Here is a 26273-nt window from a genome sequence, read left to right on the forward strand (position 1 = left end):
TCCTCACAGCTACGTATATATTATCTACAATAAATCACAGTATAAAAGATCTAGCTCTACATGTCAGATAGTAATTCACATGACGGTCGTTGTTAAATAGCTAGGATCCAGAGGCTACTGAGCTGAGGAAATTGTAAATTAGACAATCTATAATTAAGATCTGTGAGGCAGCCAATCGGATTTGGAAGGAAGTTAAAAAAGAGAAAGTGGCGGTTTAAAAAAAAAAAAAATCCCATTTTGATTATTAGAGGATGAGTGGCAGATGTGAGACAGATGGTGACATTGTCGTGATTGATTATAATTGACTGGAGCCTTTTTTCTGGTTTAAGCCTCTTAGAGGAGCAGGTGAGGATTACAATAAATGAGGGGGGGGGGGTTGAAAAAAAACACTTTTCACTGATTAGAACTCAATATGAAACTTTAATAGTCTTATTTTGCATTTCATACATTTAAAAAGTTTTCTCATTACTCCATTTCGGACATGTGTCAGCAACACGAGCTCCAGTGATGATTTTTTAAAAAAAAATTTTATTTAGAAGTCAATCTTTCAAGATTTCAACTCCCAACATGAACATAAGACTCAGCCGTGTTACAGCAGTAAACAGCATAAAACATGACATTCCATCATTTGCCATTCCGTTTGCTTTCTGTACCCCTTCATCTCTGAAAGCTGCGCACGAAAAAAAGAAAAAAAAGAACTGATTTAACCCTTGACGTTTGCGACGGCGGAAGCCAATCCTCACACGCGTCCTCACCGAACCATCTAGGATCATCGCTAAACGATCGGATCGGATCAACCTGGTGGAACCGAGCCAAATCCGCAGGAAAAGACCGCCTCCATGTGGATGCAGGTCCCTGATTGGCCGAGCCAAAAAAAAAAAAGTGATGCTGTCACTTCCTGCATTCCTCCGCCTCGTCGGTCTCCTTCTCCTGCCGCTCGCGCTCTCGTCTCATCTCCTTCAGCTCCTGTCTGTATTTCCGCTCGATGAAGCGCTTCTGATGAGCCATCTGTGGGAAGTTATCTGGTGCAGGGAGAGGCAGAGCGCGAAACAGAGAGGAGTCGACCAAGGAGAACAGATAAAGAGAGAGGCAAAAGAGGAAAGGGGGTAGAAAGAGACAAGGTCAGTTTCCAACTGGGCAATGATGGCAATTTTAGGGTTTAAATTCATCATTTTTGGGCAAATGAGTGCAAATGTTGCAGGAAGTAGCGCGAAAGAATTTCCCTCGTGTTGTTATTTCATTAATAAAGACAAAGTAACAGGGAATTAGACAAGCATTGTTTGGTTTCAGCGCAGCGACCATGAGTTCTGATAACATAATTACAAGTGAACATTTCTTAATGAGATCAGTAATTAGATGGTTTGAAAGCAGAGGATATCGTTCAAAAACAGATGTATGCTGATGGGATGCAAACACAACCGTTCTGCAGATGGAGCGCAGACAATTTCTAAAAGTTCTCTTTTTTTTTCAGTCTCGTGACTCAGAAACTATTTATTTGATTTTAATCTGGCACATGCTGCTGCTGTTTAAAATAAAAAAAAAACATGAATGGAGCGCCGGATTCATGGGGAATTTCTGAAGCGCTGATTTGAATTCTGCTCACTGCCAACTCACCAGGAGTCACCAAACATGAAACTGCGAATAAATCAAGGCGGGGTGGGTTCAACAGGGAGACTAGGAGGGCATTTGTGTGTCACATGGGACTTACCTAGTTAGTTTTGAACTAACTAGGTTTGTAAATTAAATAGGTTTTAAACTAACAAAGTTTTTTAACTAACTCACTAGGTTCTGAATTATTATTTAACATAAACATTTGATGTATATTTATGTTATTATTTAATTATTGTTTATATTTATTGTTAGTGTTTACACCGTATGTTTACACTTTTACACCTCTCCTGCTTTATGTGCTTTCAATTGCCCGTTACGGACTAATCAAGTTTTCTTAATTTGAATTTGAAAACAAACACTTCCTGAATCGAAATTCTGCACCTAATTCTTCTGAAGCGGCCCCTAGAGGTCACCCCTGGTACTGCGCTTCTCCGAAAAAAAAAAAAAAGCAGCGCCGCTGTTAGCTTTTCGAGCATTCAGAGTCTGTTTTCCTGGAATTGTCATTCAGGTGGGGCGACGGCGGCTCGGCAGCAGTCATCCGCTAATCAATGGTTCAATCCCCGGCCCCCGCAGTCAACATGTCCAAGTATCACTGAGCAAGATACTCAGGCTCAAATTGCTCCAGGTGGCCCTTCCATCAGTATGTGAGAGTGAGCGGTTATCACTACTGATGAACAGGTGACACCTTTCATGATAGCACCTGCCACCAGTGTGTTAGCGTGTTGTGAAGCATCGTGAGCGGTCCCCCCCCAGAACAGCATCAGAGATGGAGTCCAGGCTAGGCTAAATGTGTGATGCCAAGAAACTGCTAATGTCTCCAAATAAATCTGTAAATGGACTAAAAATATATATATTTTAATTTAAAGAGCAATGGATTTTAGATAAAGAGCTGTTGAGAAATAAATCACATCATCTCCATCTCTAGGTTTTGAAATTTTTTTCTCCTCTTCCTGACCAAAACCACGCAAAACCCACGGCAAATAATCTAATCTGCTAAAACCTTTCTTCCCACTGGGCGTTTAAAGTCAGTCTGTGGTTGGGGGGGTGGGGGGGGCATTCAGTTGTCATGGTAATTTATTATTAGAATATCTGCACCTCGTTTTCTATATACAGTCCGTAATTCTAACGGACCGACAGAAACGTGAACAAACGAAGGTGCTCGTCATCCTCTCATCTAAAGCTGCCAGTTGTTGCTGTTTTTTCTTCCAGGAGAGATTTTCGTCTTTGCCCAATGGGTCTTGAAGAAATATTGTTTGTGGGGGGATCATTTTCCTGCTGCATATGAATAGATCCAGACTGTGTGCCCATCACGGATGCAAACACCCTTTAAAGCTTGAGACTCGGCGCTTTAACCTCACGGATGTTTAATTCCAAATCCGCGGCGCCGGGAGCCCGAATAAAAAAAAATAAAACGCCTCGCTTTTTCTAAACGCTTTAGCGCGTATTATCCTCTGATTAATAGTAGAATTTAATTATCAGTATTGTCCTGAAAAGTGGACGCACGGCTGATAATGGGGGGGGGGGTGCACCTCAGGGTTTTTAAATGGAACCATTTCCACTGTTCCTGTTGTTTTCCTTGAAGCACCAACAGAGTGACGCATTACCCATCTGGATGGAGTCTCTCTGCTGCTGGGGGGTGGGGGTGTGTGGAGTAAATCAGGGGTGTGAAAAGTTTATTTAAAGGAAGCCTAATCTGGGATCTGTTTGAGTTCCCATCTGCATGTAGAGATGCTTTTCAGTGGTTTAATATCTTTTTTTTATTTTTTTGGCGGCTTGCTGGAATAAAAAACACGGAATTTAAATATGAATTTTTGAGTTCCAGGACGCGATATATATATATATATATATATATATATATATATATATATATATATATATATATATATATATATATATATATATATATATATATATATATATATATATATATATATATATATATATATATATATATATATAAATTTCCTCTCATTTAATGTGCAAAACAGTGTTTGGCTTCAGCCCGGGCCCTATTAACACATTGTTCAACTGTAAGAGAGAATTGGCTGAACCTCCCTCAGTAATGATAAAAACTGAAATTCGCATCACATACGTGTTCGACTGAATGGAGAGAAGAGGATGTATTCTTCCTCCTGGTGAAACTCTTAGGTTGGTCATTACGGCAACAGAGAGCAAAAGGTTCCAGATAATGGAAATATCCTATTAAAACACAGGCGGCGTAAAAAAAAACATAAAGGATAAAAAAAACAACAAAAAAAACTGAATGAGGAACAGGAAATCATTCTGAAGTAATATTCTCTGTCGATGTGCGTTCTTGCGGGTAAGAAACGCCTCGGCGAGGAAAAAATAAATAAAGAAAGAAAAAAAAACGTGTATTGCAGTTAAAATATGGAAATCACCGGCGTTCTTCAATGGGAGACGACTGGAAAATAACCCACTTCAGGGTGAAAAAAAAAAAAAAAATTAAAAAAAGAAGCAGCTTTTGTCCATTTATGCTGTTTAACATGCAGAACAAGAGGCAACGTCTTCTTTTAAGAATGCACAACGCTTCCCATTTCGCTGTGTTGTTGGGCATCGCGGAGACATCTGGAGAATCCTCAATCGTCCGTTGTTTTGGGGGGAAAGGGAAGCGCCTCTGAGGAAACGGCATGCTCTTGCATGCTGATAGCATCGGGGTTAAAGCGCTAACGCACTTAGCTCGACTCGGTTTTCCTTATTGTATATCCACAAAAAGCAGAAAATCCCCCCTTCAAGGACTAGAGGTCCTTTTTTTAAGGCCTTTGACTCAGAGTTCACCACCGAGCACTCGTGCACATCTGTCAACAAGCCCCGTGGTTGCACCTGTGAAGTGGCGCTGATGACGGGATCCCCCCCCTCCAACAAAGTGCAAACAAAAGAGCGATCCAGAATACTGTACTTCACTTCGCCTCAACCCATCCCTCCGCTTTCATCCGCTAGATTAAGGAGTTTTAGGGGGGAATGCCGAGGAAGAAACGTAGTTCCCTTCCAGCGACGAGTCAGATCAAGGCTTCTGCTCTTATTCAACAGATATTTCATTGTTTGAGAAACAAGCAGCTGAGAGGAAGTTGGGAATAAAAAAACGGCAACGGGAAGCAGACGAGTCTTAGAGAACGACTAAACAGAGGCAGCACTATCTGGAAGGATGAATGATAAATGGTTAACAGGGGCATCTGGGTGGGGTGAGGTGCAAAAGGGCATCATGGGGGCTACCCAGAGGGGCTAAATGAATGTTGTTCCTGGTGTATTTGTGCTCTATCGATCCTTCATGCTTCATGATCTGGCGTTCAGGACCATCTTCATCAGCCCGGTGACAGCAGAAACCATTATCTTCCTCTGCCAGGACGGGCCTGGGCTTTACTTTGTCTTCGCTCCACGACTGAAGGCTCGATCCAAGTCGGGGGGGTGGGGGCATTACGCCTGATGAGGAATGGGCGGCGGCCCCCGTGGGCCGATTAGCATCAGGGCGTCCGAATCAAAGGTATTTAAGGCCGTACGACTACTCCTTAATGTTAAATATTATTGATTATTATTTATTGATTACTTACCCAAGTTACAAACATTACAGTTACACAGAAAAAAATGTGTGTTTCTCTTTTATATTATAAATTATTTTAATTTGTCAGGTTATTAAACCCATAAAACTCCATCAATCAAGGATCAAACTATCCATCAATAAAGAGAAATAACATCAGACACAAGTTAGGACACTAACTTTGTTCAATTGGGCTTAACTGCTGCATTGTGGGAAATGTAGTTTTGCTCAAACCATACTTTTGACCCTATTTATTTTAGACTCTGACCTTTTATTCTTTCGTGGGCCACATAAAATGATGTGGAGGGCCACATTTGGCCCCCGGGCCTTGAGTTTGACACATGTGCCTTAGATCTAAAGCCATGAGGCTAACGCCGCCCCATCGCCAAGGGAAGCCCCCCCCCCCGATCTCTTCTCCATTTGTTTGCACTCATGTTCCTCCCAGTCCGGGTCTTGGTTAACATTTAATTCCTCCTTGACAGGAACAGGCAGGAGACTGTCAAAACGTGGGGGCCGTCAAATATCCAAACGCGAATCGTCGGAGCCACCAGTGGATCCGCTACACACACCAAATACAGGGGCACCCCCCGCCCCAATTTAATGAGCTCTGAGCTGTCTAACACAACCATGTCTTCACCTCTTCGACACCACTGGAGCTGCCAATGCCGTCTGCCAGGGAAAAAAAAAAAGAGGAGCTGCAGCAGAAACAAAAAGTTCAATCCGGCTCAAAGTGCTGCTGATACCGGAGGACGCCTTAAATAAAACATGGAAATGAACCCTGACACGTTGGGGTGGGGTGGGGGAGCTGTTTTTCGATCGGGGAGTAACACAAGGTAGGGCTGTTGTACAAGTGGAGTAATGGTGTAACCGATGCTGCACTGAGGGCCAACAAGACAATCAATGAGGAATTACATGACACCGGGGCTAATGACCTTGATTAGTCTTGCTGAGCGGAGAAACGGAGCGCGGCCCTCGAACGTCACACGAGACAGGATGTGGCGACGGGCGGTTCATTACGTAAGCATCACAGAGACGTTTGAGCCCCGCAGACTGACCTCGCTTACCTCCAAAAAGAAGATGGAATAATAGAACATCAGTGACGATGCATGACTTTGTTTTTTTTTGCAGGACTGCACAAAACATCCGGGTGAGGCACACAAACGCCGGCGGCGCCAAACTTTCCTCAGGATTATTGCAAGACTTTCCACAAGTTTTTCAGGAAATAAATAAATAATCAATTATAATGAAAGTATCTGGATCACAGCATTTATTTGAGGAGGTGTGCTTTTTTATAAATAGGTTCGGAACTAACTAGGTTTAAAATGAACTAGTTTTTAAACTAATTAACTGGGTTTTGAACTAACTAGATTTTAAACTGACTAGATTTTAGACTAACTAGTTCTTTAACTAAGTAACTAGTTTTTAAAAATAACTAGGTTTTGAACTATGTCTAAAAATAAACTGTATTTATATTTTTTAAATTATTGTTTATGTTTACTACTTGTTTCTACTGTTTATGTTTACGTTTACACTGTTTATGTTTACATTTACACTGTTTATGTTGACACTGCTTACATTTACACTATTTGTTTACATTTACACTGTTTACGATTACAGTTTACTTTTACACTTTTTATTTTTACACTGTTTATCTTTACACTGTGTGTTTGCACTTTTACACTTATCCTGCTTTGTGTGCCTTCAACTGCCCCCTTGGGGCAAAATGAAGTTTTTTAAGATAAGATAAACCTTTAATAGCCCCACAGAGGGGACATTTACACGACTGTCGTTCAGGACAGGAGGCTGATTATTCAAACTGCCTGCTAGACTTTTCCAACAGATTTACCTCTGAATAACAAGCATGTGAATGATAGATTTGGACGGGGGGGGGGCTCAGGAACTACCAACAATTCTCCGACGGAGACGTTTGAGGCGCCCGAAAGCAACAAAACCACATTACGACTGCGCACTTTTGATTTTCATCTTAAAAAAAACATCGTAGAAAACTTTTGCGTCAATTGAAAAAAAAAAGTGGTGTTCCTCCTCTTTTCACTGAGGATCCTACTTTATCTCTCTAATCATTGGATTCCTGTAATTGACGGCGTTCCCTGGAGCGCTACAGGGTGAGACGAGGAGTCCATCGAGCCGCGGGGGGCGAGTTGTAAAAATCGGTGTCTCTAAATCAAGCGGTGATAGAAAGTCAAACAGAAAACCCCTCAAACCCGAAGCTTCTTCCCCACCGAAGGAACGCCGACCAGGAAGAGGCGATTTCACACCAACTGACCTTTTAAAAGGCATTGCTAATCTAGTCACACGAAACAGCAATTTAGATGGGGGTGGGGGTGATGATGGGGGGTGTTCATTTACTAGCGATGAGCATCTATCAATCACGGTGACAGTGGTGCATGCTGGGGAGAGGCAACGGGAGGAATTAAGGGTAGGAAGGAAGACGAGAGAGTGAGTGTGTGCAGTGAACTACGCTCCTGATGAGGAGGGAGGGGGGTGAGGCTAACAGACAGCATGGAGACACCCCGGCGCTAATGTTTCATAAAGAGAAAGCTCTGATGCACAAACAGTATCGGTAACAAGTAGCTGGACGCCTCTTTTAGGAGGAGAATGAAATCAAAGTTTGACCTCTGCGAGGAGAGAACGGGAACGACCAAACCATTTGTGTTCACCCCCGGATCGTTACACGAGTAAAGAAATACCACTAATGCAACACCCCCCCCCCCAAAAAAAGTACTTGAACACACTCACGGATAATGCAAGACATTATGCATCTGCATGCATATGCATAAGAGGCTGACGATGGCGCAAATGTTTTTTTTTAAAAAGGCTTGAAAACGCGAACTTTCGGCGAACCCTCGACACCAACTTCACGATGCTCGGCGCGGTCGAGGATGCTTAGCTTCCCCCTCCCTCTCTCCTCCCCCTGTCCTTGTTTGATAGGTTGCTCATCTCTGGCGAGGGGCCCCCACGCCGGCACTCTGGGCCCCCACTTCAAACGGACTAATGTCCTATATGACGCCGCCAACCTGCTGGGGAGGCCACGGCTTCCTGCCAGCCATCTTGCATCCTGTACAGCCAAGGCTAATATTCATCCACTGATGCAGAAGCCTGTGAAAGGCTTAAGTGTGTGTGTGTGTGTGTGTGTGTGTGTGTGTGTGTGTGTGTGTGTGTGTGTGTGTGTGTGTGTGTGTGTGTGCGTGTGTGTGTATGTGTGTGTGTGTGCAGAGGAGGGAGTTCATTTTTTTTGCCAAAACAACTTACATTTCTCAAGCGCGTCCATCGCGGCTCCCATTTCCGCCTGTTGGATGCTAGATTAGGAATATTTTAAAAAGAGGAGACAGGAGAAGGAGAGAAACGGTCTTTAGCTTATTCAGAATGGACATTTTTTTTTTATAATATAATTTTGAATTCCTGTCAAAAAAAAACATTGAGAGGATTATCAAACATGCTTTATGTTTGCTTAGAGAGAGACCAACAATGCGAGGTAACCCAGCGCACGCATTTTAAAATGAAACAGGAAAGGTAAGCCTATTGGCGGCTCTACGCTGGGCGCCGTTCACGCCTGCGTCCGACCGTCCCTCCGTATATACGGGATTGATATGTGATCACGGCCCCGGGCGGCGGGGGTGGACGGGGGCTTAAGTCATGTAAATACAAAAAACAGTAAGCTGTCAAAGATCCTATGGAAGGGACAAACTTATCGCCGGCTTAGAGCAGGAGGAGCGCTTTCAAGTGTGTGTGTGTGTGTGTGTGTGTGTGTGACGAGAAAGATGTTTGATGGATTTACTTTTCATTTCTCGCGGGCTCAGCGACAGCTCTACTGTAAACCCCCCCCCCCCCCGTCTCTCCTATAACCATTTTTTTCCTGCATTGAGATTTCATTTCATTTCAGACACAAAAGGTGTGTAAAATCACACACACACACAAAAACATCCCAGGTAAACCTAAACACACTCCCCCCTCTCCTCTCCTCGATGTTGTGTCGTCTGTTTGTCAGCTCTCTCTCTTGTTTCTTGCGCGGAGATATTTCTATAACGCAATTTACGTCAAATCAATAATGAATCGATTCGTTTTCATTCCGCATAATGTCTCTCTCTCTCTCTCTCTCGCTAGAATAGGCCAACAAGAGCTTAATTGCTATAATAAACACCATCAATAAAGCCGCGCCGATATTCTGGAGCCCATTAGAGGTGGGGTGAAGGTAGCGGAGCGCCTCGTTCCCGTCGCGTCTCGCCGGATTGGACCGTTTGTACTCACCTCGGGCCTTTGCCGCAGCCGATTCGCTCCCCTTTGAAGTAGACGGCGACGGTGTAGGTGCGAGCGTGCGAGGGCCCGACTGTCTGCAGGGTCCTGCGAGAGAAAAAAAAAGGCAAACAGCAAAGAAAAATGTGGGATGAGAGAGGGAGGTGAGGGAGCAAGGTGGAGGAATAAACAACAACACCCCGAGAGGCGAGGAACGAGGACGCTCAGGGGACGGTGTCCTTCAGAGGAAGAACAAGAAAGAAGGGGAGGTTAAAGAAAGTTTTCAATATAATTCTTTGTACGGAATCCAATCGAGGAGACGTACAAACAAACTTTTTTTTTTTATTCCCAACAAACCCGTCATCTTCAGATTCCAATCCGGTAAATAAAAGAAAGAAATAAACGACGCGTTTGGAGTGAAATCGAAATAAAAAGACTGACAATGGTCTTTTTTTTTTTTTTGGAGTCTTTTTGGCGTTTGCTCGAAGGGTAAACAATAAGAACCGGGAACCGATCAGAGAATATCACTCACCTAATTTTACAGATGTATCTCATTTGAAAAAGAAAATAACAGCCCCAACCTGTCAGTTCCGCTCCGGTCCTGCAGGGATTTTATGTACAAGACGGTCGACAAAACTTGGGGGAGACGTTTGAAATGTTAATATTAGCATAAACATCTCCAAACCCAAGCTGTGAGTCACCTAAATTATTCACAGACAATTTACTTATTTCAGGAGAGCGATCCATTTTTAATGCAATGTGGTCACTTATGACACTTCATCAATAATTCAGCCTACCCCCTCCCCTCCTACCCCCCCTCTTTTTCCCTTCCATTCTCACTTACAAAATGAAGAAGCACATGGCGTGCGTGGAAGCAAACAAGATTTAGCGTCACATGGAATTATCGCGTTGCTAAAAGTAACGCACGAATCAGAACGGAAAAAACCCCCACCAGCCTTCGGGGAAGTCATCGACTCCAACAAGGACGCATTCCGTTTTTGTCTGGGTACCGTTGAAGACTTTATGCGTCCGCTTCCCGGTGTTTTTTCCCCTGCCCGGATGGGATGCGCTGAGAAGTGACGGTTGCTGGGGTGTGAATCTGTCATCAGCCAGACGTTTGCTAGGGTGGGTTCGCTGCATTAACTCCTTTCCCCTTTCCCTGTCCTTTCGTGCCCCTGGTGGTTTTAAAGCTCTTTTTCGTCTGACTCACACTCTTGTATCATCCTGTGTTTCCCTTTTATTCACACATGTAAGCAAACTCTAAAAAATCTACAGGAAGGACGGTGAAGGGTGGACGAGTCTGGCCTAGTCTCTTTGGGATTACCCAACGGGAACAAAGTGAGCAGCACTTCTACCCCCCAAAAAACGTGGGCAAAATAATTCCCATCTATTAACGGGTTATCTGATGAAACCTGGTGTTTATCCTTCCACGTGTTGAAGGAACTGACATTTCTGCTATCCTGGAGCTCCGTGTTTCCATGTTGATGTTCTTGTGGGTAATAAGAGTTGGAGGAAGAAGTGTTTATTGCAGTGTCAGATTCTAAAAAAAATCATTCATCATCCGAGAAGCAGATAGACGGAATAATAAGCAAGAAGGAACGCTGGAAAGACATTCAAATAAACACGAGCAAGGGATAAAGAGGAGGAGTGAAGTGATTAAATGCGAGATCGTTGAGTTCACTTGACGTAGCAGCTCCATCTCCAAACCGCCCATGTACATATGACCTTTTATTTTTTTCTCTCGGAGATGGCACTGTTTGTCTGTTTCCATGGTGATAAACATGCTGCTCTTCGTGTTGAATAAGAGGTCCTCTTTGGGCGTGTTTATGTATCGGCAACAGCGAGAGCGTTTACACGGCCGATTCAACTCGCGTTCAGGGACCAATGGCGAGAAGACAAATCCAAGAAATGATGTTTGTGCCCATTTCTTCCTCGCCTGACGGAGTCTACCTTGACTCAAAGACTTTGGGTCAGGCAGAAGAAAAAGGGACGTCGACACTTTTTCTTTTTCTGCACAATGCGAGGGGATGGAATTCAGAATCGGGCGTATTCCGCTGCGAGGAGGTTTTCCGCAGAGAAGAAATGTGTCTTAGAATATGGAAGCCATGAATATGGAAGAATGTATGAAAAGCACCAAAGGAATTACAATAAAGAAAACCGTCCATTGTTAAAACAGGGACGGGTCCTGATCCAAGATGCCCCCTGCTGGATCGGCAGATGATTTGTGTCCAGGGTGACCACAATCCCTACCTGCACGCCTCGGGGTCCTGGAGGGGTAACCAGTCGTGTAGTGGGGGGTCTATTGCAGCCAATGACCTTCTCAGCAGAGCAAACGATGCGCTACGGTCTACCCTTGTCCTTGGCAGCGGCAGCCGAGCGCCAGATGGCGCCGGCGTTGGCAGGTCCGACTCCTTCAAGCTGCCACAGGAAACGCTCCGCTCCGCTTTCTTGGTAGACGGAGCTGATGTTCGGTTTCCCAGGAGAAGATGTTGGCCAGGAAGTGGAAGGACTCAAAAACCGAGGGGAGTCGTGCGGGGGTGAGATGTTGGCAGGTGGAACGGGGTTCTTTCTGGAATCCTCCGTGATCTTCACCGCCTTTGGAGCGTCGGAGTCTATCTTGTTCTGATGACAACTGGTTAACCCCTCGTGAGCAGGTCATCTTCACGAAGACGATGTCAACAGTGAACTTCAAGAGATCGACCGACTGATAATCGAGCGTCCGTTTGGTGCATCTTTCTGTTGGTGGGGAGGGCGGTCTAGCATGGATTGTTTGCTGGGTTTGTCTCCTAAGACTCCGACTACCATCCCTCTCGATGACGGAGACACCTGCCAAGGTGGAGGAGGTGGAGCTGGAGAATTGAGACTAGTGGGAAGGTGTCCTTTGGATGGTGACTAGACTGTGTCCCTTTGTTTTTCAGAGCAATGGTAGGACTCATTTTGGGGAGGGGACAAGTCATAATCGTAGTCGTTGAGTCTTTGTTTCCTACATTTAATGGTATATTAGCAGGTCATATCACATTTAATTTATAACTCGACTCTCAACGGTTGGTTTTAACGAAATAGCCAAGACACTGTCAGAAACAGAAAAAACAAACACATTTTTTTCCAAATTTCCGGTATCAGTGCCAGCTTTAAATAGCCGGGGTCATGTGTTCTAGAGTCTTACTTGTACAGTGGGATATCGGGCTCCTTGCCCTCTGTTCTCAGGGTCAAACAGCACTGCTGCAGCTGAGACTTGGGGTCATTCCAGTCCTGGTTCAGAATAAACTCCTGCAATACACACACACACACACACACACAAACACACACACACACACGGAAACACATGCTATAAAGCTTGTTTGCTCCGAGTTTTCTTTCACAGAAAATAGAAAAAAAAAATCAGCTACAGTCGCTTTCTCCCAAGCTTTTATTTCATTCCTGCCATGACCGACTCCACTTTTTACCCCCTCTTTCAGCACTCACTTCACTTCTTCTTTGGCTTCTCTCCCTTTATGGCTGTCCGTGTGTGCCTTCGCAGTGAAAACAAATCACAGGCTACTTAAGACAAAAGCCAATCCATGGCCAGATATAAAGAGCATCGCGGAGCCTCCCAGGTGTGCAGGCCTGATACATTTCTCTTAGCCAAGGGGGACTTCTAAAAGCCCTTCCATTAACCGGGAAGAAGCCTCGTCATAAAAATGGGCAGACTTTGAATCCAGAACTGTCTGCTCCTATTAATTTCCTACAAAGAGTGCTTCTTGCTTCTGCTCTCTCTTGCTTTTATTGCCCCCCCACCCCACCCTTCAAACCATTCATCTCTGCTGTTCATGCGAATGTGGTTTACTTCTTCCATCTTTTTTTTTTTTTCCCCATCCACCTTCCCCACTTCTCCTCTCTCTCTGGGGGGTGGGGGTGGGGGGTATCTACACCCCTTTAGCCCAAAGCAGAGAAATTAGCCTGTCGTGAAAAAAAGAGCGCGGCACATACAGTAGCCGTGTTCTTTTCATGAGTGAACATAAGGAAAGCAGCGTTTACGTCCCGGGTTCCACCTCTGTATTTCCATCCCAAATTGGATGAAGCAGCAAACTGTGCGCCGCTGTGGTTTATTTATTTTTTTCCCAGGAGGCTGTGTGTGAGGAGAACGTGCTGGCTCTTCACAACTTTCTCTCTTTGGATGTGGAAATGAGGTGGACCAATGACGCAAAGATCAGCTCCTCCAAGAGCCGGGGGGATCCTCCCCGCCCCCCCCGGAGAGGCACCACCAAGACAGCAATTAGCACGGCGTATCAGACCGCTGCAGATTCTTCACAAGGAGAGGTCCATGCTGTGTGTGTGTGGGTACTCTCACACGAGCGCCAGGGCACACTGGTGCCTTCAGGTGTGTGTGTGTGTGTTTGTGTCTCGTGGACGATCTTTCTGAATTTAGACAAACAAGTCGGTTGCTGGAGAATAAAAACGCCCATCCTCCCTCGGTGGCGTCAGGGTGAGCAGGCGGAGTCTCCAACGATGCTTTATCAATTTATTCGGGCGCGTTTTAGAAGATTCGATTCTTAACATGTTTGTTTTGTTTGACCACGGCAGCGACCAAACGTTGGTTGGTTCGTTCTTTCGTTTCGGCTCACCTTGAGTCGAGGGAAGAAGCAGACATTCATGAAGGTGTGAACGAACTCCAGATCTTTATCGATGTAGAGCGCCGCGATAAAAGCTGCAGATACAAGAAGAAAAAAAGAGGTTAAAAATGCAAAGCAGTTGAGGAAAAGTCATGATCTCATTGTCACTTTTATTCTTAATCCACCTCAACTCTTAACAATGGTTTTTTTTTATTTTTTTTTGCTTAACCGTAACCCTGACTAAGACCTGATCTGGTCCCTGTGGTGAGTGATATATAAATGCAGACAATTGGAAAAATAATGTGGTTTCCTGTTTTTTAGAATCAAACAGGAAACAGAGGGCCGGACGGAGTTCAGGGACACGAGATGAAACCGACTGTCGGGCTCATCGCCGGGCGACGCCAATCGAAAAAGAAATATTGGATGAATAAAAGCGGGGCGCCGCCTTCATCTCGCGACGGTTTTCCACGTTTTTGCTTTCCTCTTCTATTAGCCGCCGCGGCGTTCACTCCTCTTCCCTGACCAAGACAGAAGGGAGAGGAAATAATAGGTAATATTCCAGGAGGCCAAGCCGGCGTGGGCCCCCGCCGTAGCTGCAGGGCACCAGCGTTCATATGCGGGGGGAAAAAAGCTGCACTCATTTCCCACTGCTGACACCCCCCCAGCACACACACACATACCCCTTCCTGTGTCATCATCTCAAGTCCGGCCGCAAACCCTTCAAGCGTAATTTGAAAGGCAAATGATGTGCAGCTCATGAATTGAGGTCTGCTATTGAAGGCATCAGTGCATTTTATTCCTCCTTTTTCTCCCCCAGTTGTCTTTTTTTTTTTGTTGCTTTATCTGGAACAGTCGATTCCCTCTTTGTAGGACTGGCCTGTTGACATCATCTGCTAATTCTAATTCCTACATGCACGTAGATTAAACCTCGACACTTTTCTTTGATAGTTTTTTTTTTTTTTTACGTGGTTATAAAAGGAATCAACATTCGGTTTCAAGATTAACGTATTGGAATCTTTTCTCCATCATGTTTTCCATGGGTGTGTGTGTGTGGTTTTTTATTCTCTCTCAATGTTTTCTTCCACGCGCCGTGTTGCCGTTTATATCCACGTCCGTCTGGACTCACCTCACACACACACTGAGCTGAAATAAAAAAGGTAATTAAGGTCATTTTTTTTATTCGCTGCAGCGACACGTTTCCGTGCTCGTAGATATATTTAGAGTACGTCCAAGAAGATCGACTGAAGCTGGCTATCAGAGAAACACTTTAGCTCCGCTGGCAGACGCCAGAATGTAAGATCAGACGACGGATACAAGCAGTTTCCTGATTGGGCAGAAAGACGCTACAACACACGTGTCAAACTTATGGCCCCGGGGGGGGCCAAATGTGGCCCTCAACATCATTTTATGTGGCCCGCCAGACATAAAAGGTCAGTGTCTAAAAATAAATAGGTTAAAAGTGTGCTTTGACCAAAACTACATTTCCCACAATGCATTCAGCCAATTTTATCTTTTGAACAAAGTTAATGTCCTAACTTGTGTTTGATGTTATTTTTCTTTATTCGCTTGGATAGTTTTGATGCTTACGGTGCTAAATAATGGTTTAGGATGATTTGTGGCTTTTTAAAAAAAATTTAAAACGTGTTGAATTCATCATTTTATCGAAAATTTAATTTCGATTTAGAATGCAAATTCTTCTTTTTGTGAGCTGGCTGACTTTGACCGACCAAATTCTAATCGGCTCGTCCTCGAAACTGACTTTAAATTTAAAAAAAGAACATTTGTGAGATGTTGCATTGTGGGACAGCACAGTAAAAAGATGATTCCTTTAGCCGCTGCCGTTCACCAGCACAGAGTCACGAAAGGGGAAAAAAAAAAAAGGGAAAAACAAACGGCTAACTACTCCTGTCACAGCCGGCGCAAAGGGAGGGATCTTCCAGCGTCTTCTGCGGAGAAGTGTTTGACATCTAACACAAAAGGAACAAAAGGAATCAATAATGGCACTTCATGCTGCCAATTTAAACAGACCGTTCTCGTAAGACAAGAAAAGGCTTTAGCGGGGGTCTAAAAAGGTCTGTAAAGATTTTCTTTCTTCTCATACTATGCATTAAAAAAAAAAGAAAAAGCGGATGCACGTACACTCCAACAAGTCGGCCAGAGTTTTGGTCCTCAGCGCCAGGGGCCGTTTGGTTTTGTCGTTGGTGATGGCGAAGTCCTGCATGCCCAGCTCCTCGGCCACTTTGGCCTGCGTGCGGTTGTTCACCAGCGAACTGCGGAGCAGCTACAGGTAAAACAGGAAGGAGGAACGAAAAACGTAAGCAAACACAGAAGTACACGACTAAACATCAAAATAAAAACTCCGAATGGAACAATTCATCAAAAAAAGACACAAATCGGTAATGCAAGAGTAAAATGTTTCAGGGAGACGCGTTCGCATTGGTTCTGTTAAATATTGCATGGTGACTTAGCGGATGACAACAAACACGTTGTGTCCTGGTGAGGTACATTTACGTCTGTGAAAGGGAAGGAGGAAAAAAAACGACAGAAAAACATGTTAAATATAACCGCCAGACGTGGAAGAAACGATTCCGCGTGGATCCGTCGTGCTGCGATGAGTCGTCCTCCTCAGAACGCACGCAATCGCACAAACACACCGGTTGAATGAGCGCTTTTTACCCCGTTTGTTTTTTTTTCTCTCCCCAAATCCATTTCGGACTCTCGGGTAAAGACGTTTTTGCCGGAGCTTTCAGTCATTCCAAACAAATAGGTCGTTGGAAGCTTTTAAAGAAATTACATCACAAACTTCATCTATAAGAAATATCCAGCAAATATATAAATATCAAGACTGAGAAAAAGATTTTCTTCTGCAGGAAGTGCGATCCCCGCGGCCTGCGAGCGCTCTCCTTCCTTCTGAGGAAAGAAAACGCTGATGCACGAATCGTAATACCGTCTGATGCTGTCAGGAAATTGATTACGAGGTGTGTGCGAGTTTACGCAACTTTTTTTTATTTTTCTGACACTTGACAGCTTTAGTGAAGAAAAAAAAAAGAAATGTGTTACCGAAAAAGCACCGTCTCATGACGATACCCTTCACACGCGGAGTACAGCGAACGTACGGACGCAGCGTGGCGGCGAGGCGAGGGAAGAGTTGTTGTGTTGTGTTGGCTGCTTCAAAGACGGTGGGGGAAACGTGTGTTACCTCGACCAGGAAGCGGACGAGGCTTCTACTTACGGTTAAATGTCCTTCATGGTGGTCGGGGAAGTGAATGAACAGGTATTCTGTGGCTACCAGCTGCATGATGGAGTCTCCCAGGAACTCCATCCTTTGGTTGTGGCCCCTGGAAACAAAAACAAAAAAAAAGGAAGCAAAGGATGGATAAAAAAAGAGGCAAATCGGGAAAAGGTGCGAGGGTAAATGGAAGGGGGGGGGGTTTCACACGAGGTTATCCAACTACTACGTCGGCCTAAAAGGTACGCTCTCGCTCCACAAATCTAGCGGGGCTTGTAGGATTTTTTTTGAACACGAAAACGGTGAAAGTGGGCTGATGTACATCTCACAGGGGTGGCCTCTGGGAAACGGCGGCACTGACAGGCGGCGTGACAACTCTCAATTTTTTTTTAAAATGCCGGGCTTTGATTGCAAAAGAGAAATTTTTTTTTTTTAAAATAAAAAAAAAGAAAGAAATAGGAGGAAAATGCACGCTTAAGACATCCCCACTACACCTGCAAGAGCGAACTGACAAAAAACCCTTAGCCGGTAAAAGGAGTGAGGTTTTTTTTTTAAAAAGGCGACTTTACAGAAAGCTAGCGGCGGCGCTGCTATGCTATGCATCAGCTTCCTGCTTTACCCCCCCCCATCAGTGAAAGGCAGGTCATTAATTAAACAGAATTATAGATTAGCATTGCAGATGTGGGCTGGTGCCGTGCCAGGCAAGCAGGGAGTGTTGAGGTTTGGTGGGTGGGGGCGGGGGGGTGGGTGAGTACATGCAGCAGCAGAGCACATATCCATCTATAGATATGACCTCCTGGCAGGAGGGGGAAAATGTGAAGATGAGAGAGGAGAGATGCAGAGGTGGAAGACGAGGAGGATTCTGACATCAAAGAGAGGAAGAAGGTCAAAGTTTATGCTCTGATTTCTTCCTCTTACGGGCCGCGGCGCATCAGAGCCGGTCAAGACGACAGCAAGCAGCCGAGACGCTCACGTCTGATTTTATTATCAGTTAAAAATTCTCAAAAGCATCTTTCATTTATTATTTTCTAAGCTGTAATTTGTAGATTTTGATGCAGAAATGTAATATATTTATATATATATATATTTATATATATATTTCGATCGTGCAAAACTTCGAAACCAAAGGTGGGGGAAAAAAAACAACAAAAACCCTCAATTGAAAGAGTCTGTGAAGAACAAAGTGGTTCTGAGGAGGAACCCCTCCCCTCAGCGCCGACACCTTTTCCACTTATAGAAGACTCTTGCTTCCATCATCACTTCTCCTCGCCCACGTTGTTGTATAAGATGGCAGAAGAGGAGGGAGAAATGAATAAATTCTAGTCACTTAAACCTCAACAACAGCACTTTTAGAAGTGTGGAAGAAAAAAAAAAAAAACTTTCCAAACTCGCGCAGCTCTGACCATCGACAGATTATTTTCAGAAGAGGAGATAATTTGGTAATTATGATGAAAAATCTTTCACTTGTGGGAAAAGTATGTAAATAGAACCAGGAAAATGTTTTAAAACTGCAGGATTAAAAAAAAAAAAAGGTTCCATGTGACTCCTGCATTTATGTAAAATATTTTAGGGTAAATAAAGTAAAACCTCGAGATAAAGAGTTTAATCTGTTCTGTGACTGGTAAGTTAAACATTTCCACATTAAAAATAAACTAAAATCATTTGAATCTGTTCCAGCCTCAAAACCCCAGATTAAAAAAAACAAAAAAACAATAGCTACGAGCTACGCCTTTACTCCACCAACGAGAACGAGATACGGTCTCACTGATGTTGTATCCATCCGCCAACACGCGGTAAAGAACGAGATACGGTCTCACTGATGTTGTATCCATCCGCCAACACGCGGTAAAGAATGAGATGCGGTCTCACTGATGTTGTATCCATCCGCCAACACGCGGTAAAGAATGAGATGCGGTCTCACTGATGTTGTATCCATCCGCCAACACACGGTAAAGAATGGGATGCGGTCTCACTGATGTTGTATCCCTCTGGGAGTCCGGGGGGGAAGTCTGTGTATGTCCTGTATTTTGGTACAGGACATGCGAGGGCGCCGGCGAGCGTTTGTTGGGGGAGGCACAGATTGGAGAAGTACAGGGTGAGATTATGTTTTTTTGTGCAATGGGAACGCGGAGCGAGGAAGGGAACGGTGGAGATGAAAGGCGAAAAGATAAGTGATCGAGGACGGAAAAGGGGGAGATGGAGCGGGTCGTTGTGCGAAGCGTCACAAAGAGCCATCTCTTATTCGCCTCAACAGCAGAGGCACAATGCTCCGGTGAGGCGGGGGAAATTGAAGTAAAGTGTGGAGCCGAGGTCTTTATTCTCCTTCGACTTTGATCTAAAATACCTCTAACAGCTTCCCTGAAGAGGCGTCCACAGGATGCCCGCTCAAAAAAGTGGGAGCACTTCATTTCTAAGGCCTTTTTTTCCCCCTTCTTCGACTTTTTAAGGAAATAACGTTGGGGTTTGACGAGATTTACCTTCTAATAAGTGTTATTCTGGGGTAAAAATACATTTTGGAACACCAAGAGGTCAAAGAAATAGTCACAACTTCAAGCTTTCCCCTCAAAATGTGTCGACTTTCTTCAAGAACTTGATAAATGTGATGCTTTTTCTCAATTATTTTACATTTGTTTCAATATTGTTAATAGCATTTTCACCCACGTCCCTTTCTTCTCTACGCCGGTTCGCTGATCATTTCAAATCCAGATAAAAACGAACTTCACATTTTTAAAATTCAGTGGAAAATAAAACGGCCGCTAGAAGGGTCTGTGTTTCTTATTTCGTTCTGAAATGAAGTACTTCACTAAGTCGCTGACTTTTTAAAAAAAATTTTATCAATCTATTTCGAAAAACAAATTACACGTCTGTACGGAATAAGAATATAAACAACTTAAAAAAAAAACGAACACGATTGCAGTGTGGGAGGTGAGGGAGGTCAGCGGCGTTTAAAGTGGTGCCGTTTGCTGTTTTTCACCGTGAAGGGAACACTTAGTGGCTACTTACTAATTCAATCTGCTACACACACACACACACACACACACACACACACACACACACACACACACACCTCTGTTCGTTCTTATCTCACCTGTTGACTTTCTTCATCATCACCATCATCAGTAAATCACAACAGCAGCAGTTAAGAGTTAAAATGTGGATACAAAAAATTGAAAATACGCAACCTGAAGAAAACCCATTATGGGACACACACACACACACTCCCTGAGCTGATACAAAGCGAGTGTGTTAAATTGAATTCTGTCAATTGATTATCGGGGAGATGTGAGGATACCCCCCCCCTCCCTCCATCAAACCTGTTATGTGCAGAGAGGGACAAGGGTAAAGGCGACACCACCCATCGGCAAGGGCGTGAAAAAATCATTCTTTTTTGAAATTGAAAGAGCCGGAAAACCCACCCCCCCATTTCATTAAATTACTTCTGACTTTCAATTTAATTTGACTTTAACGTATTTAGTGAAATATAATAGCGGATATAAATGTTTTATAGAACTCAGAGCTGGACGTGACGGAGGACGGATTCTCTTCACCCACAGTGAAATCTTTTCAAACTAGCAGCTCTTCCGCTGTGAGAGGAGATAGGAAGCCAGAGGGGGGGGCTGGAGCTCTCCGTCTTTACTGTCTGGAGGTAGCCCCCACCCCCACCCCCACCCCACCTCACAACAGGGTCAGCCCCTGCACTCCCTCCCTGAGCCGTCTTCATCTAGGTCAGCACGTCCTTCATCTCTCTATAAAGCGATAGGTCAAAGGTCGACCCCGGGTCCCGTCTCCTCATCTGCCGTCTACCTTTATCGTCCGACCTTCCTCGCGTTATCCGACCTCGTTCTTCACTCCATCACGGCGGCGTGACCCACTTTTGGTTCGACCTTCGGTTCCTGGGTGGGCAGCCCGTTTCCCTCCCATTCCAGCTTTCAAGTCGCTTCTATTTAGGTCGACCTGCCTTTGGGGCAACTTATGAGCTAATGAACACAAACGACCCTGAAATTATATGAATTATTTTCCTTTTTCTGCTCATGGGAAGAAAAAAATGAAAATACGTTACATTAATATTTCACTGTACAAATAGCGAGTGAAGCTATCGGACGGCGTCAATCTTGAGTTGCGAAAGTCTTCAAAAGTGAGAGACAAACCGATCAACTTCACTGACCGGGAGCGGAGAGAGATCCGACATTTAGGTGATGGATTAGACGGTGTACATGTTACACACACACACACACATACACATCAAACACACACACACGCATGCTACAATGTCCTTGTGGCAAAACCGAGGCAATTACAGAGCTCAGCCTGCCAATAAGATATCAAGAGGTGCGCTGCCAAGGCTAATTTGCTTTAGCTGTCAAACTCACAATTGTGTCAGGATGTAAAGCGTAGCAGTGAGATAAGCTTCAATTGCAAAAGAGCCCTCTCACACGCCGAAGACGGGAGCGAACGCTCTCATTAGTTAAAATGTTTTCACGCGGAGACGGCAAACGGCAGCGCGATTGCTTTTGTATCCGATCGTCGTCTGGGAGTCGGTCGACGCCGCGCCTGCAGAAACCAGGGAAACGACGACGTTCCCGACGCTCCGATGGAATCAAAAGTCGTCTCTGGGAGTTTGGAACTCAGCTGACGACTGAAGAAACGTCACGGCGGGGCGATTTTCAGGCTGTGAAGAGCCGCGAAAATCAAAAGACAAGCAAAAAAAACAAAAAACAAACGGATTTTGGCTGAAAAATCACAAATTTCCATTCATTTATTCATTTTCGGTCTACGGACGATTCGGAACCGACCGATCCACCCGAAGAGGATGTTTTTTTGGAGGTGGGAGGAAACACGGCTGGACAAAATCAAACTTAAAAGATGGGAAAGACTAAACTGCATTTCCCATGAGGCAGTGGGGGTGATGGCCTCATCCATACAGGCGTCTATGCATCCCACTAGATCGAGCACCGGGTCAAAGCGGCTACCTGTGAGGGGCTGTGAACATAAAAAAGTAGTCTTAGTGGCTGCCAGAAGATGAATAAGCTGCGGGGGGGTGAACATAATGTTGATGTGGGAGGAGGGAAGCAGCCACATTGACAACAACAACAACAACTTAAAATGCTGGAGATGAAACTCCCAGCCCCTCAAATCATATTGTATATTATAATGCATCATGCCTCATCACCTCTGAGGGAGGGGGAGGGGGAGGGGGACAAAGTCTGGCTAGTTCCTGCAGCATCCTTTGCAAATTACATCTGGCCGAGCTGGCGCCTCACTTTGCATTTTAATTGGTTGTAACTCCATTATCAACAAACAAACAAACAAACAAACAAACACAATGCCGGCCCCCCTTACAGGGTGAGGTGGTTGAAGCCCACCGTCCTCAAGGTGAAGGCTCTGGCCAGCAGACGCACGTGCGTGAACAGGACGCCGATGGAGTCCTCGAAGCTGGTCAGTTTCTGGAGGACGGGGGAGGTTTCGATCAGCTGTCGATCCGTCTGGGGCTCCTGCACCTGGAACGGAAGGATGAGAAGAGATAAGATAATCCTTTATTGTCCCACATTGGGAAATGTGTGGTTAAATTCATCAGCCAATCAAACAGCTTTATGGATCCAACGCAGCCAATGACAGGCGTCGATTTAATTTGCTGTTTTTGTTTCCCAAATGTGCCGTTTTCGGTCTGAGTGTGTTAAGAATTAACCAAAGGGACAACAAGCAGTGAAGGACAGACGCTCGAGTCTCCAAACAGAAAACATGTGCCCCCCCACCCCCCACCCACCACCCCCAAACACGGCGCCGCCGCCTCAAGGATGCTCCATACAGAAACATAAAACTCTCGCTTGTTCGACGCAGCCGTTTCGGCATAAGAGTGTCAAATTCTTTAAAATGAAGTGAACCTCCTCAGTGTGTGTGTGTGTGTGTGTGTGTGTGTGTGTGCGTGTCTGCTGCTGCTGCTGGAGGGCCTGTTTGGAGTGTGTGTATGTGTGTGTGTTTTAACTCTGCCTCAAAAACAAACTCGGATGATGTGCAGCAGATGGAGCGTCTTCGTCATTAAGTTTTTAAGTCAAACAAGTCGCTCCTTCTCTCTCTCTCTAAATCTGGAGATTTAAACGGTCAATTAATGGTGTCGGCTCAGTCATACTTTACGTTAAGCTGCATCACACACACACACACACACACACACACACACACACACACACACACTCCTGGGCTTTACGGCTTTGATAAATCTTGAAAGAAGAGATGTTTAGTGGAGTAAATTGCTGCAGATTGTGCTCTTAAAACTTCGGTTTAGGGGCACCCCCCCCCCCCATGAGGTCAGAGGAAGTGAAAAAAACCAAAAAAAACAAGCATCTCACTTGGACTTGGGAGCGTATTTTGCTTCGTGTCTGCACCCATTAGCAGCAGAAACGATATGCGGGGAAAATATGCACGTATGTGGAATTTCCTTATGGGTGCATTAATTAGGCTGCTTGAAAAGATCTAATTGGTCTCTGCGTGGTGCGAGTCCAGGCTTGACCAAGACATCTATTCCAAAAGAAAAACAGAAAAATACTTAGCAACGTAATTTCATTTGGACATTCAAAGGAAACTAAAGCGCATTTCATTGACCTTTTTTAGATTGTTCATTTTATCCACACGGTATTTAAGTACCCTCCGCCCAACCCTCCAAAAAAAGATTTTAAGTTTATTCTTACATTTTTTTAATGTTTTGTATATATATATATATATATATATATATAATATATATATAAATTTTATCCCAAAAAAATCTAGCATATATTTTTTTGTGTTTTCAGCGTCTTCCACCGCAGCAGAGATACATTTTTAAAATCGAGCGTTTTAATTGGAGCGTCAGCGGTGATGTCACGCCTCCATCTTTCACTTCATCGTGAGAAATATTTTTTTCTCTTCCTTCCGCTAATTAACAAAAAGGCGCAGGAAGTCACGCATCAGGACTAACGTCATGTGAAGGGGTTCGGCGCTCGTGGGGATCGTCCTTCAGGGTGGGGTGGGGGGTGGGGGGGGCGGCAGCGAGGCTTCAAACGAGGATAGGAGAGGAAGAAAAAAATAAAATCAACAGCATAAACCGCATCAGAAATGGCTTCAGAGCGTTACCTTCTGCTCAGTCCGGGGGGGCAGGAAACAGGTCTGATGAGACCACAACAGGCCTGACATTCGTAGACCCCCCCCCCCCCCCCCCCAAAAAAAAAACAACGGGAAAATGGATCCAAAATTAAAGCAAAGAAAATGATGTCCTGAGAGACGGAGTGGGGGTGATGAAGGCCAATGCATGCGTGTACACACATTACAACGCTCCATCCACTCAAGTCGTATTAAGGTTCGGCTCAGTGGAGTGAGGGGGGGTGAGGGGGGGCACCTTGCAACCTGTTATGAGGAGGAATTTGGGGAATAAAGTTCTCATCTCTGGTAATTAAAGAATAATAAATTTTGAGCGCCGTTAGACGCGGTTATATCTGTCCAGAAAAGGAAGCGGATGCCGTCAAGAAGTTGGCACAATTTAACAGACGTCCCCCCCGCCCTCCACATGATGGGGTGGGTGGGTAGGTGGGGGTTGGGGGACCACCCAGAGGAAACCTCAGCCAGGCGGCGTGGTAATGAGGTAACGGCTCTGGAGCAGCTAATGACTAGTCATGCTGCACACTGTGGAGCCCCCCCACCAACACCACCCCCCCTCCATCGCACCACAGAGCGGTTGCAGCGCTCTGACCCCGGGGCTCCACCCCCCAACCACGGCGCTCGCCGCCGGGGGCCTCGGCAGGAAGCCAGTTAGATTCGTACGACCTGCTTATTCTTAGCTCCACTTGGAAACCACCAGGGGGCGCTCTTTTTGGGGGATAAAAATACAAGGTGAGGCGGCAAATAACATAAATGTGTGTATTTATGTGCACCAACAAAGACGCGGCGTTAATTCAGGCGAAACATGGATATGTAAACACGTACGTACGAAGACGAGGCGTCGCTCGCGCGCACGCAGGAAGATGAAGGGAATAAAACTGCTTAAAGACGAGTCTCGGCAGACACACAAAGAAACATTTTCTCCACACAAACACATCATCAGAGAGAAGGATGCCTGACGGTCCCCCTGGGGGCCCCTCATGTGATTCGGGACTGTAATCCTGTTATGGCATCTTTGATCTCTTCTTCCAAATCCTAATTTCAAACAAACGCTGTTGACATGTTCAATGTTTCTGGGCAGATCATGCAAAAGAAGACGAAACGGCAGAACGGAGAGGAAGAGAGAGAGCAAAGCCGCGGAGCGAGTGCGATGGTATGATGAAGGAGAAGGGGGAGAAGGGAAAGGAAGAGACGGAGCTAATGAAAAAGAGGATTAGGGTCCCGACCGAACAGGAGAGCAGCGAGACGCGAGGGCAGAACAATGGAGACTAGTGGAGGACTACCAGGGGCCCGGTGACAGCTAGAAAGGAACTCAGTCAGCCTCGGGCAGAAAAACAGCTTGCCCACCTCTGTTAGCAACACACACAAACACACACACGCATGCACACACACATGCACACACACATACAGGGAAAAAAAAACATACGTTCAGGCAGAAAAACTTCAAAGATGGGAGAACGCTTTGTGTCTTGGGGGTGAGGTGAGTTTTAATGAGAGGTACCATGCCAAAATAGACATCAATAATAAAACATATCTCAAACCAACCTGCAGGGGGTGCGGTGGGTAGTTGAGCCAGACCTCCCGTAGGTTCTGTACAGACAGAGGAGGTGGGGCGAGGGATGGGGGGTGGGGGTGGAGGCAGTCGGGGAAAAAGAGGGATGACAGTGGTGAGTGACATCACTGCAAGAAGAAATGTTAAAATCTGAACAACAACTCAACAATAACCCATAAATAACTGTTTGTTCTGTACATATTTACTACCATGGTAGTGTCAACATTTTTGGATCATTCACAGCAAAAAATAGCTTTGTAATAAGGTCTTACGGTAAACGTTGTATCACCAAAAGCACTACGATTCATAAAACAAAGTCAATAATCTATTTAAATTTACCCTTTAAGCTGATGTCTTACA

The 26273-nt window shown here is 44.9% G+C and overlaps 1 protein-coding gene across 2 annotated transcripts in view; it reads right to left on the reverse strand.

The window, feature by feature from the left end:
• Positions 1 to 400: 400 nt before the first annotated feature.
• drosha (drosha ribonuclease III) overlaps positions 401 to 26273 on the reverse strand; it is a 76005-nt gene continuing 50132 nt past the window's right edge. For both annotated transcript variants that reach the window (XM_068343772.1, XM_068343773.1), the window contains exons 24-32: positions 25907 to 25951; positions 22577 to 22734; positions 17240 to 17345; positions 16147 to 16288; positions 14020 to 14102; positions 12582 to 12685; positions 9431 to 9523; positions 8435 to 8481; positions 401 to 1022 (exon numbers count right to left, since the gene is read on the reverse strand). In XM_068343772.1, the coding sequence (XP_068199873.1) occupies positions 892 to 1022; positions 8435 to 8481; positions 9431 to 9523; positions 12582 to 12685; positions 14020 to 14102; positions 16147 to 16288; positions 17240 to 17345; positions 22577 to 22734; positions 25907 to 25951 (909 nt within the window). In that variant the 3' untranslated portion in view covers positions 401 to 891. The remainder of the gene's footprint in view (positions 1023 to 8434; positions 8482 to 9430; positions 9524 to 12581; positions 12686 to 14019; positions 14103 to 16146; positions 16289 to 17239; positions 17346 to 22576; positions 22735 to 25906; positions 25952 to 26273) is intronic.

This window comes from Antennarius striatus, chromosome 20 (assembly GCF_040054535.1).
Source record: "Antennarius striatus isolate MH-2024 chromosome 20, ASM4005453v1, whole genome shotgun sequence".
Lineage (NCBI taxonomy): Eukaryota > Metazoa > Chordata > Actinopteri > Lophiiformes > Antennariidae > Antennarius > Antennarius striatus.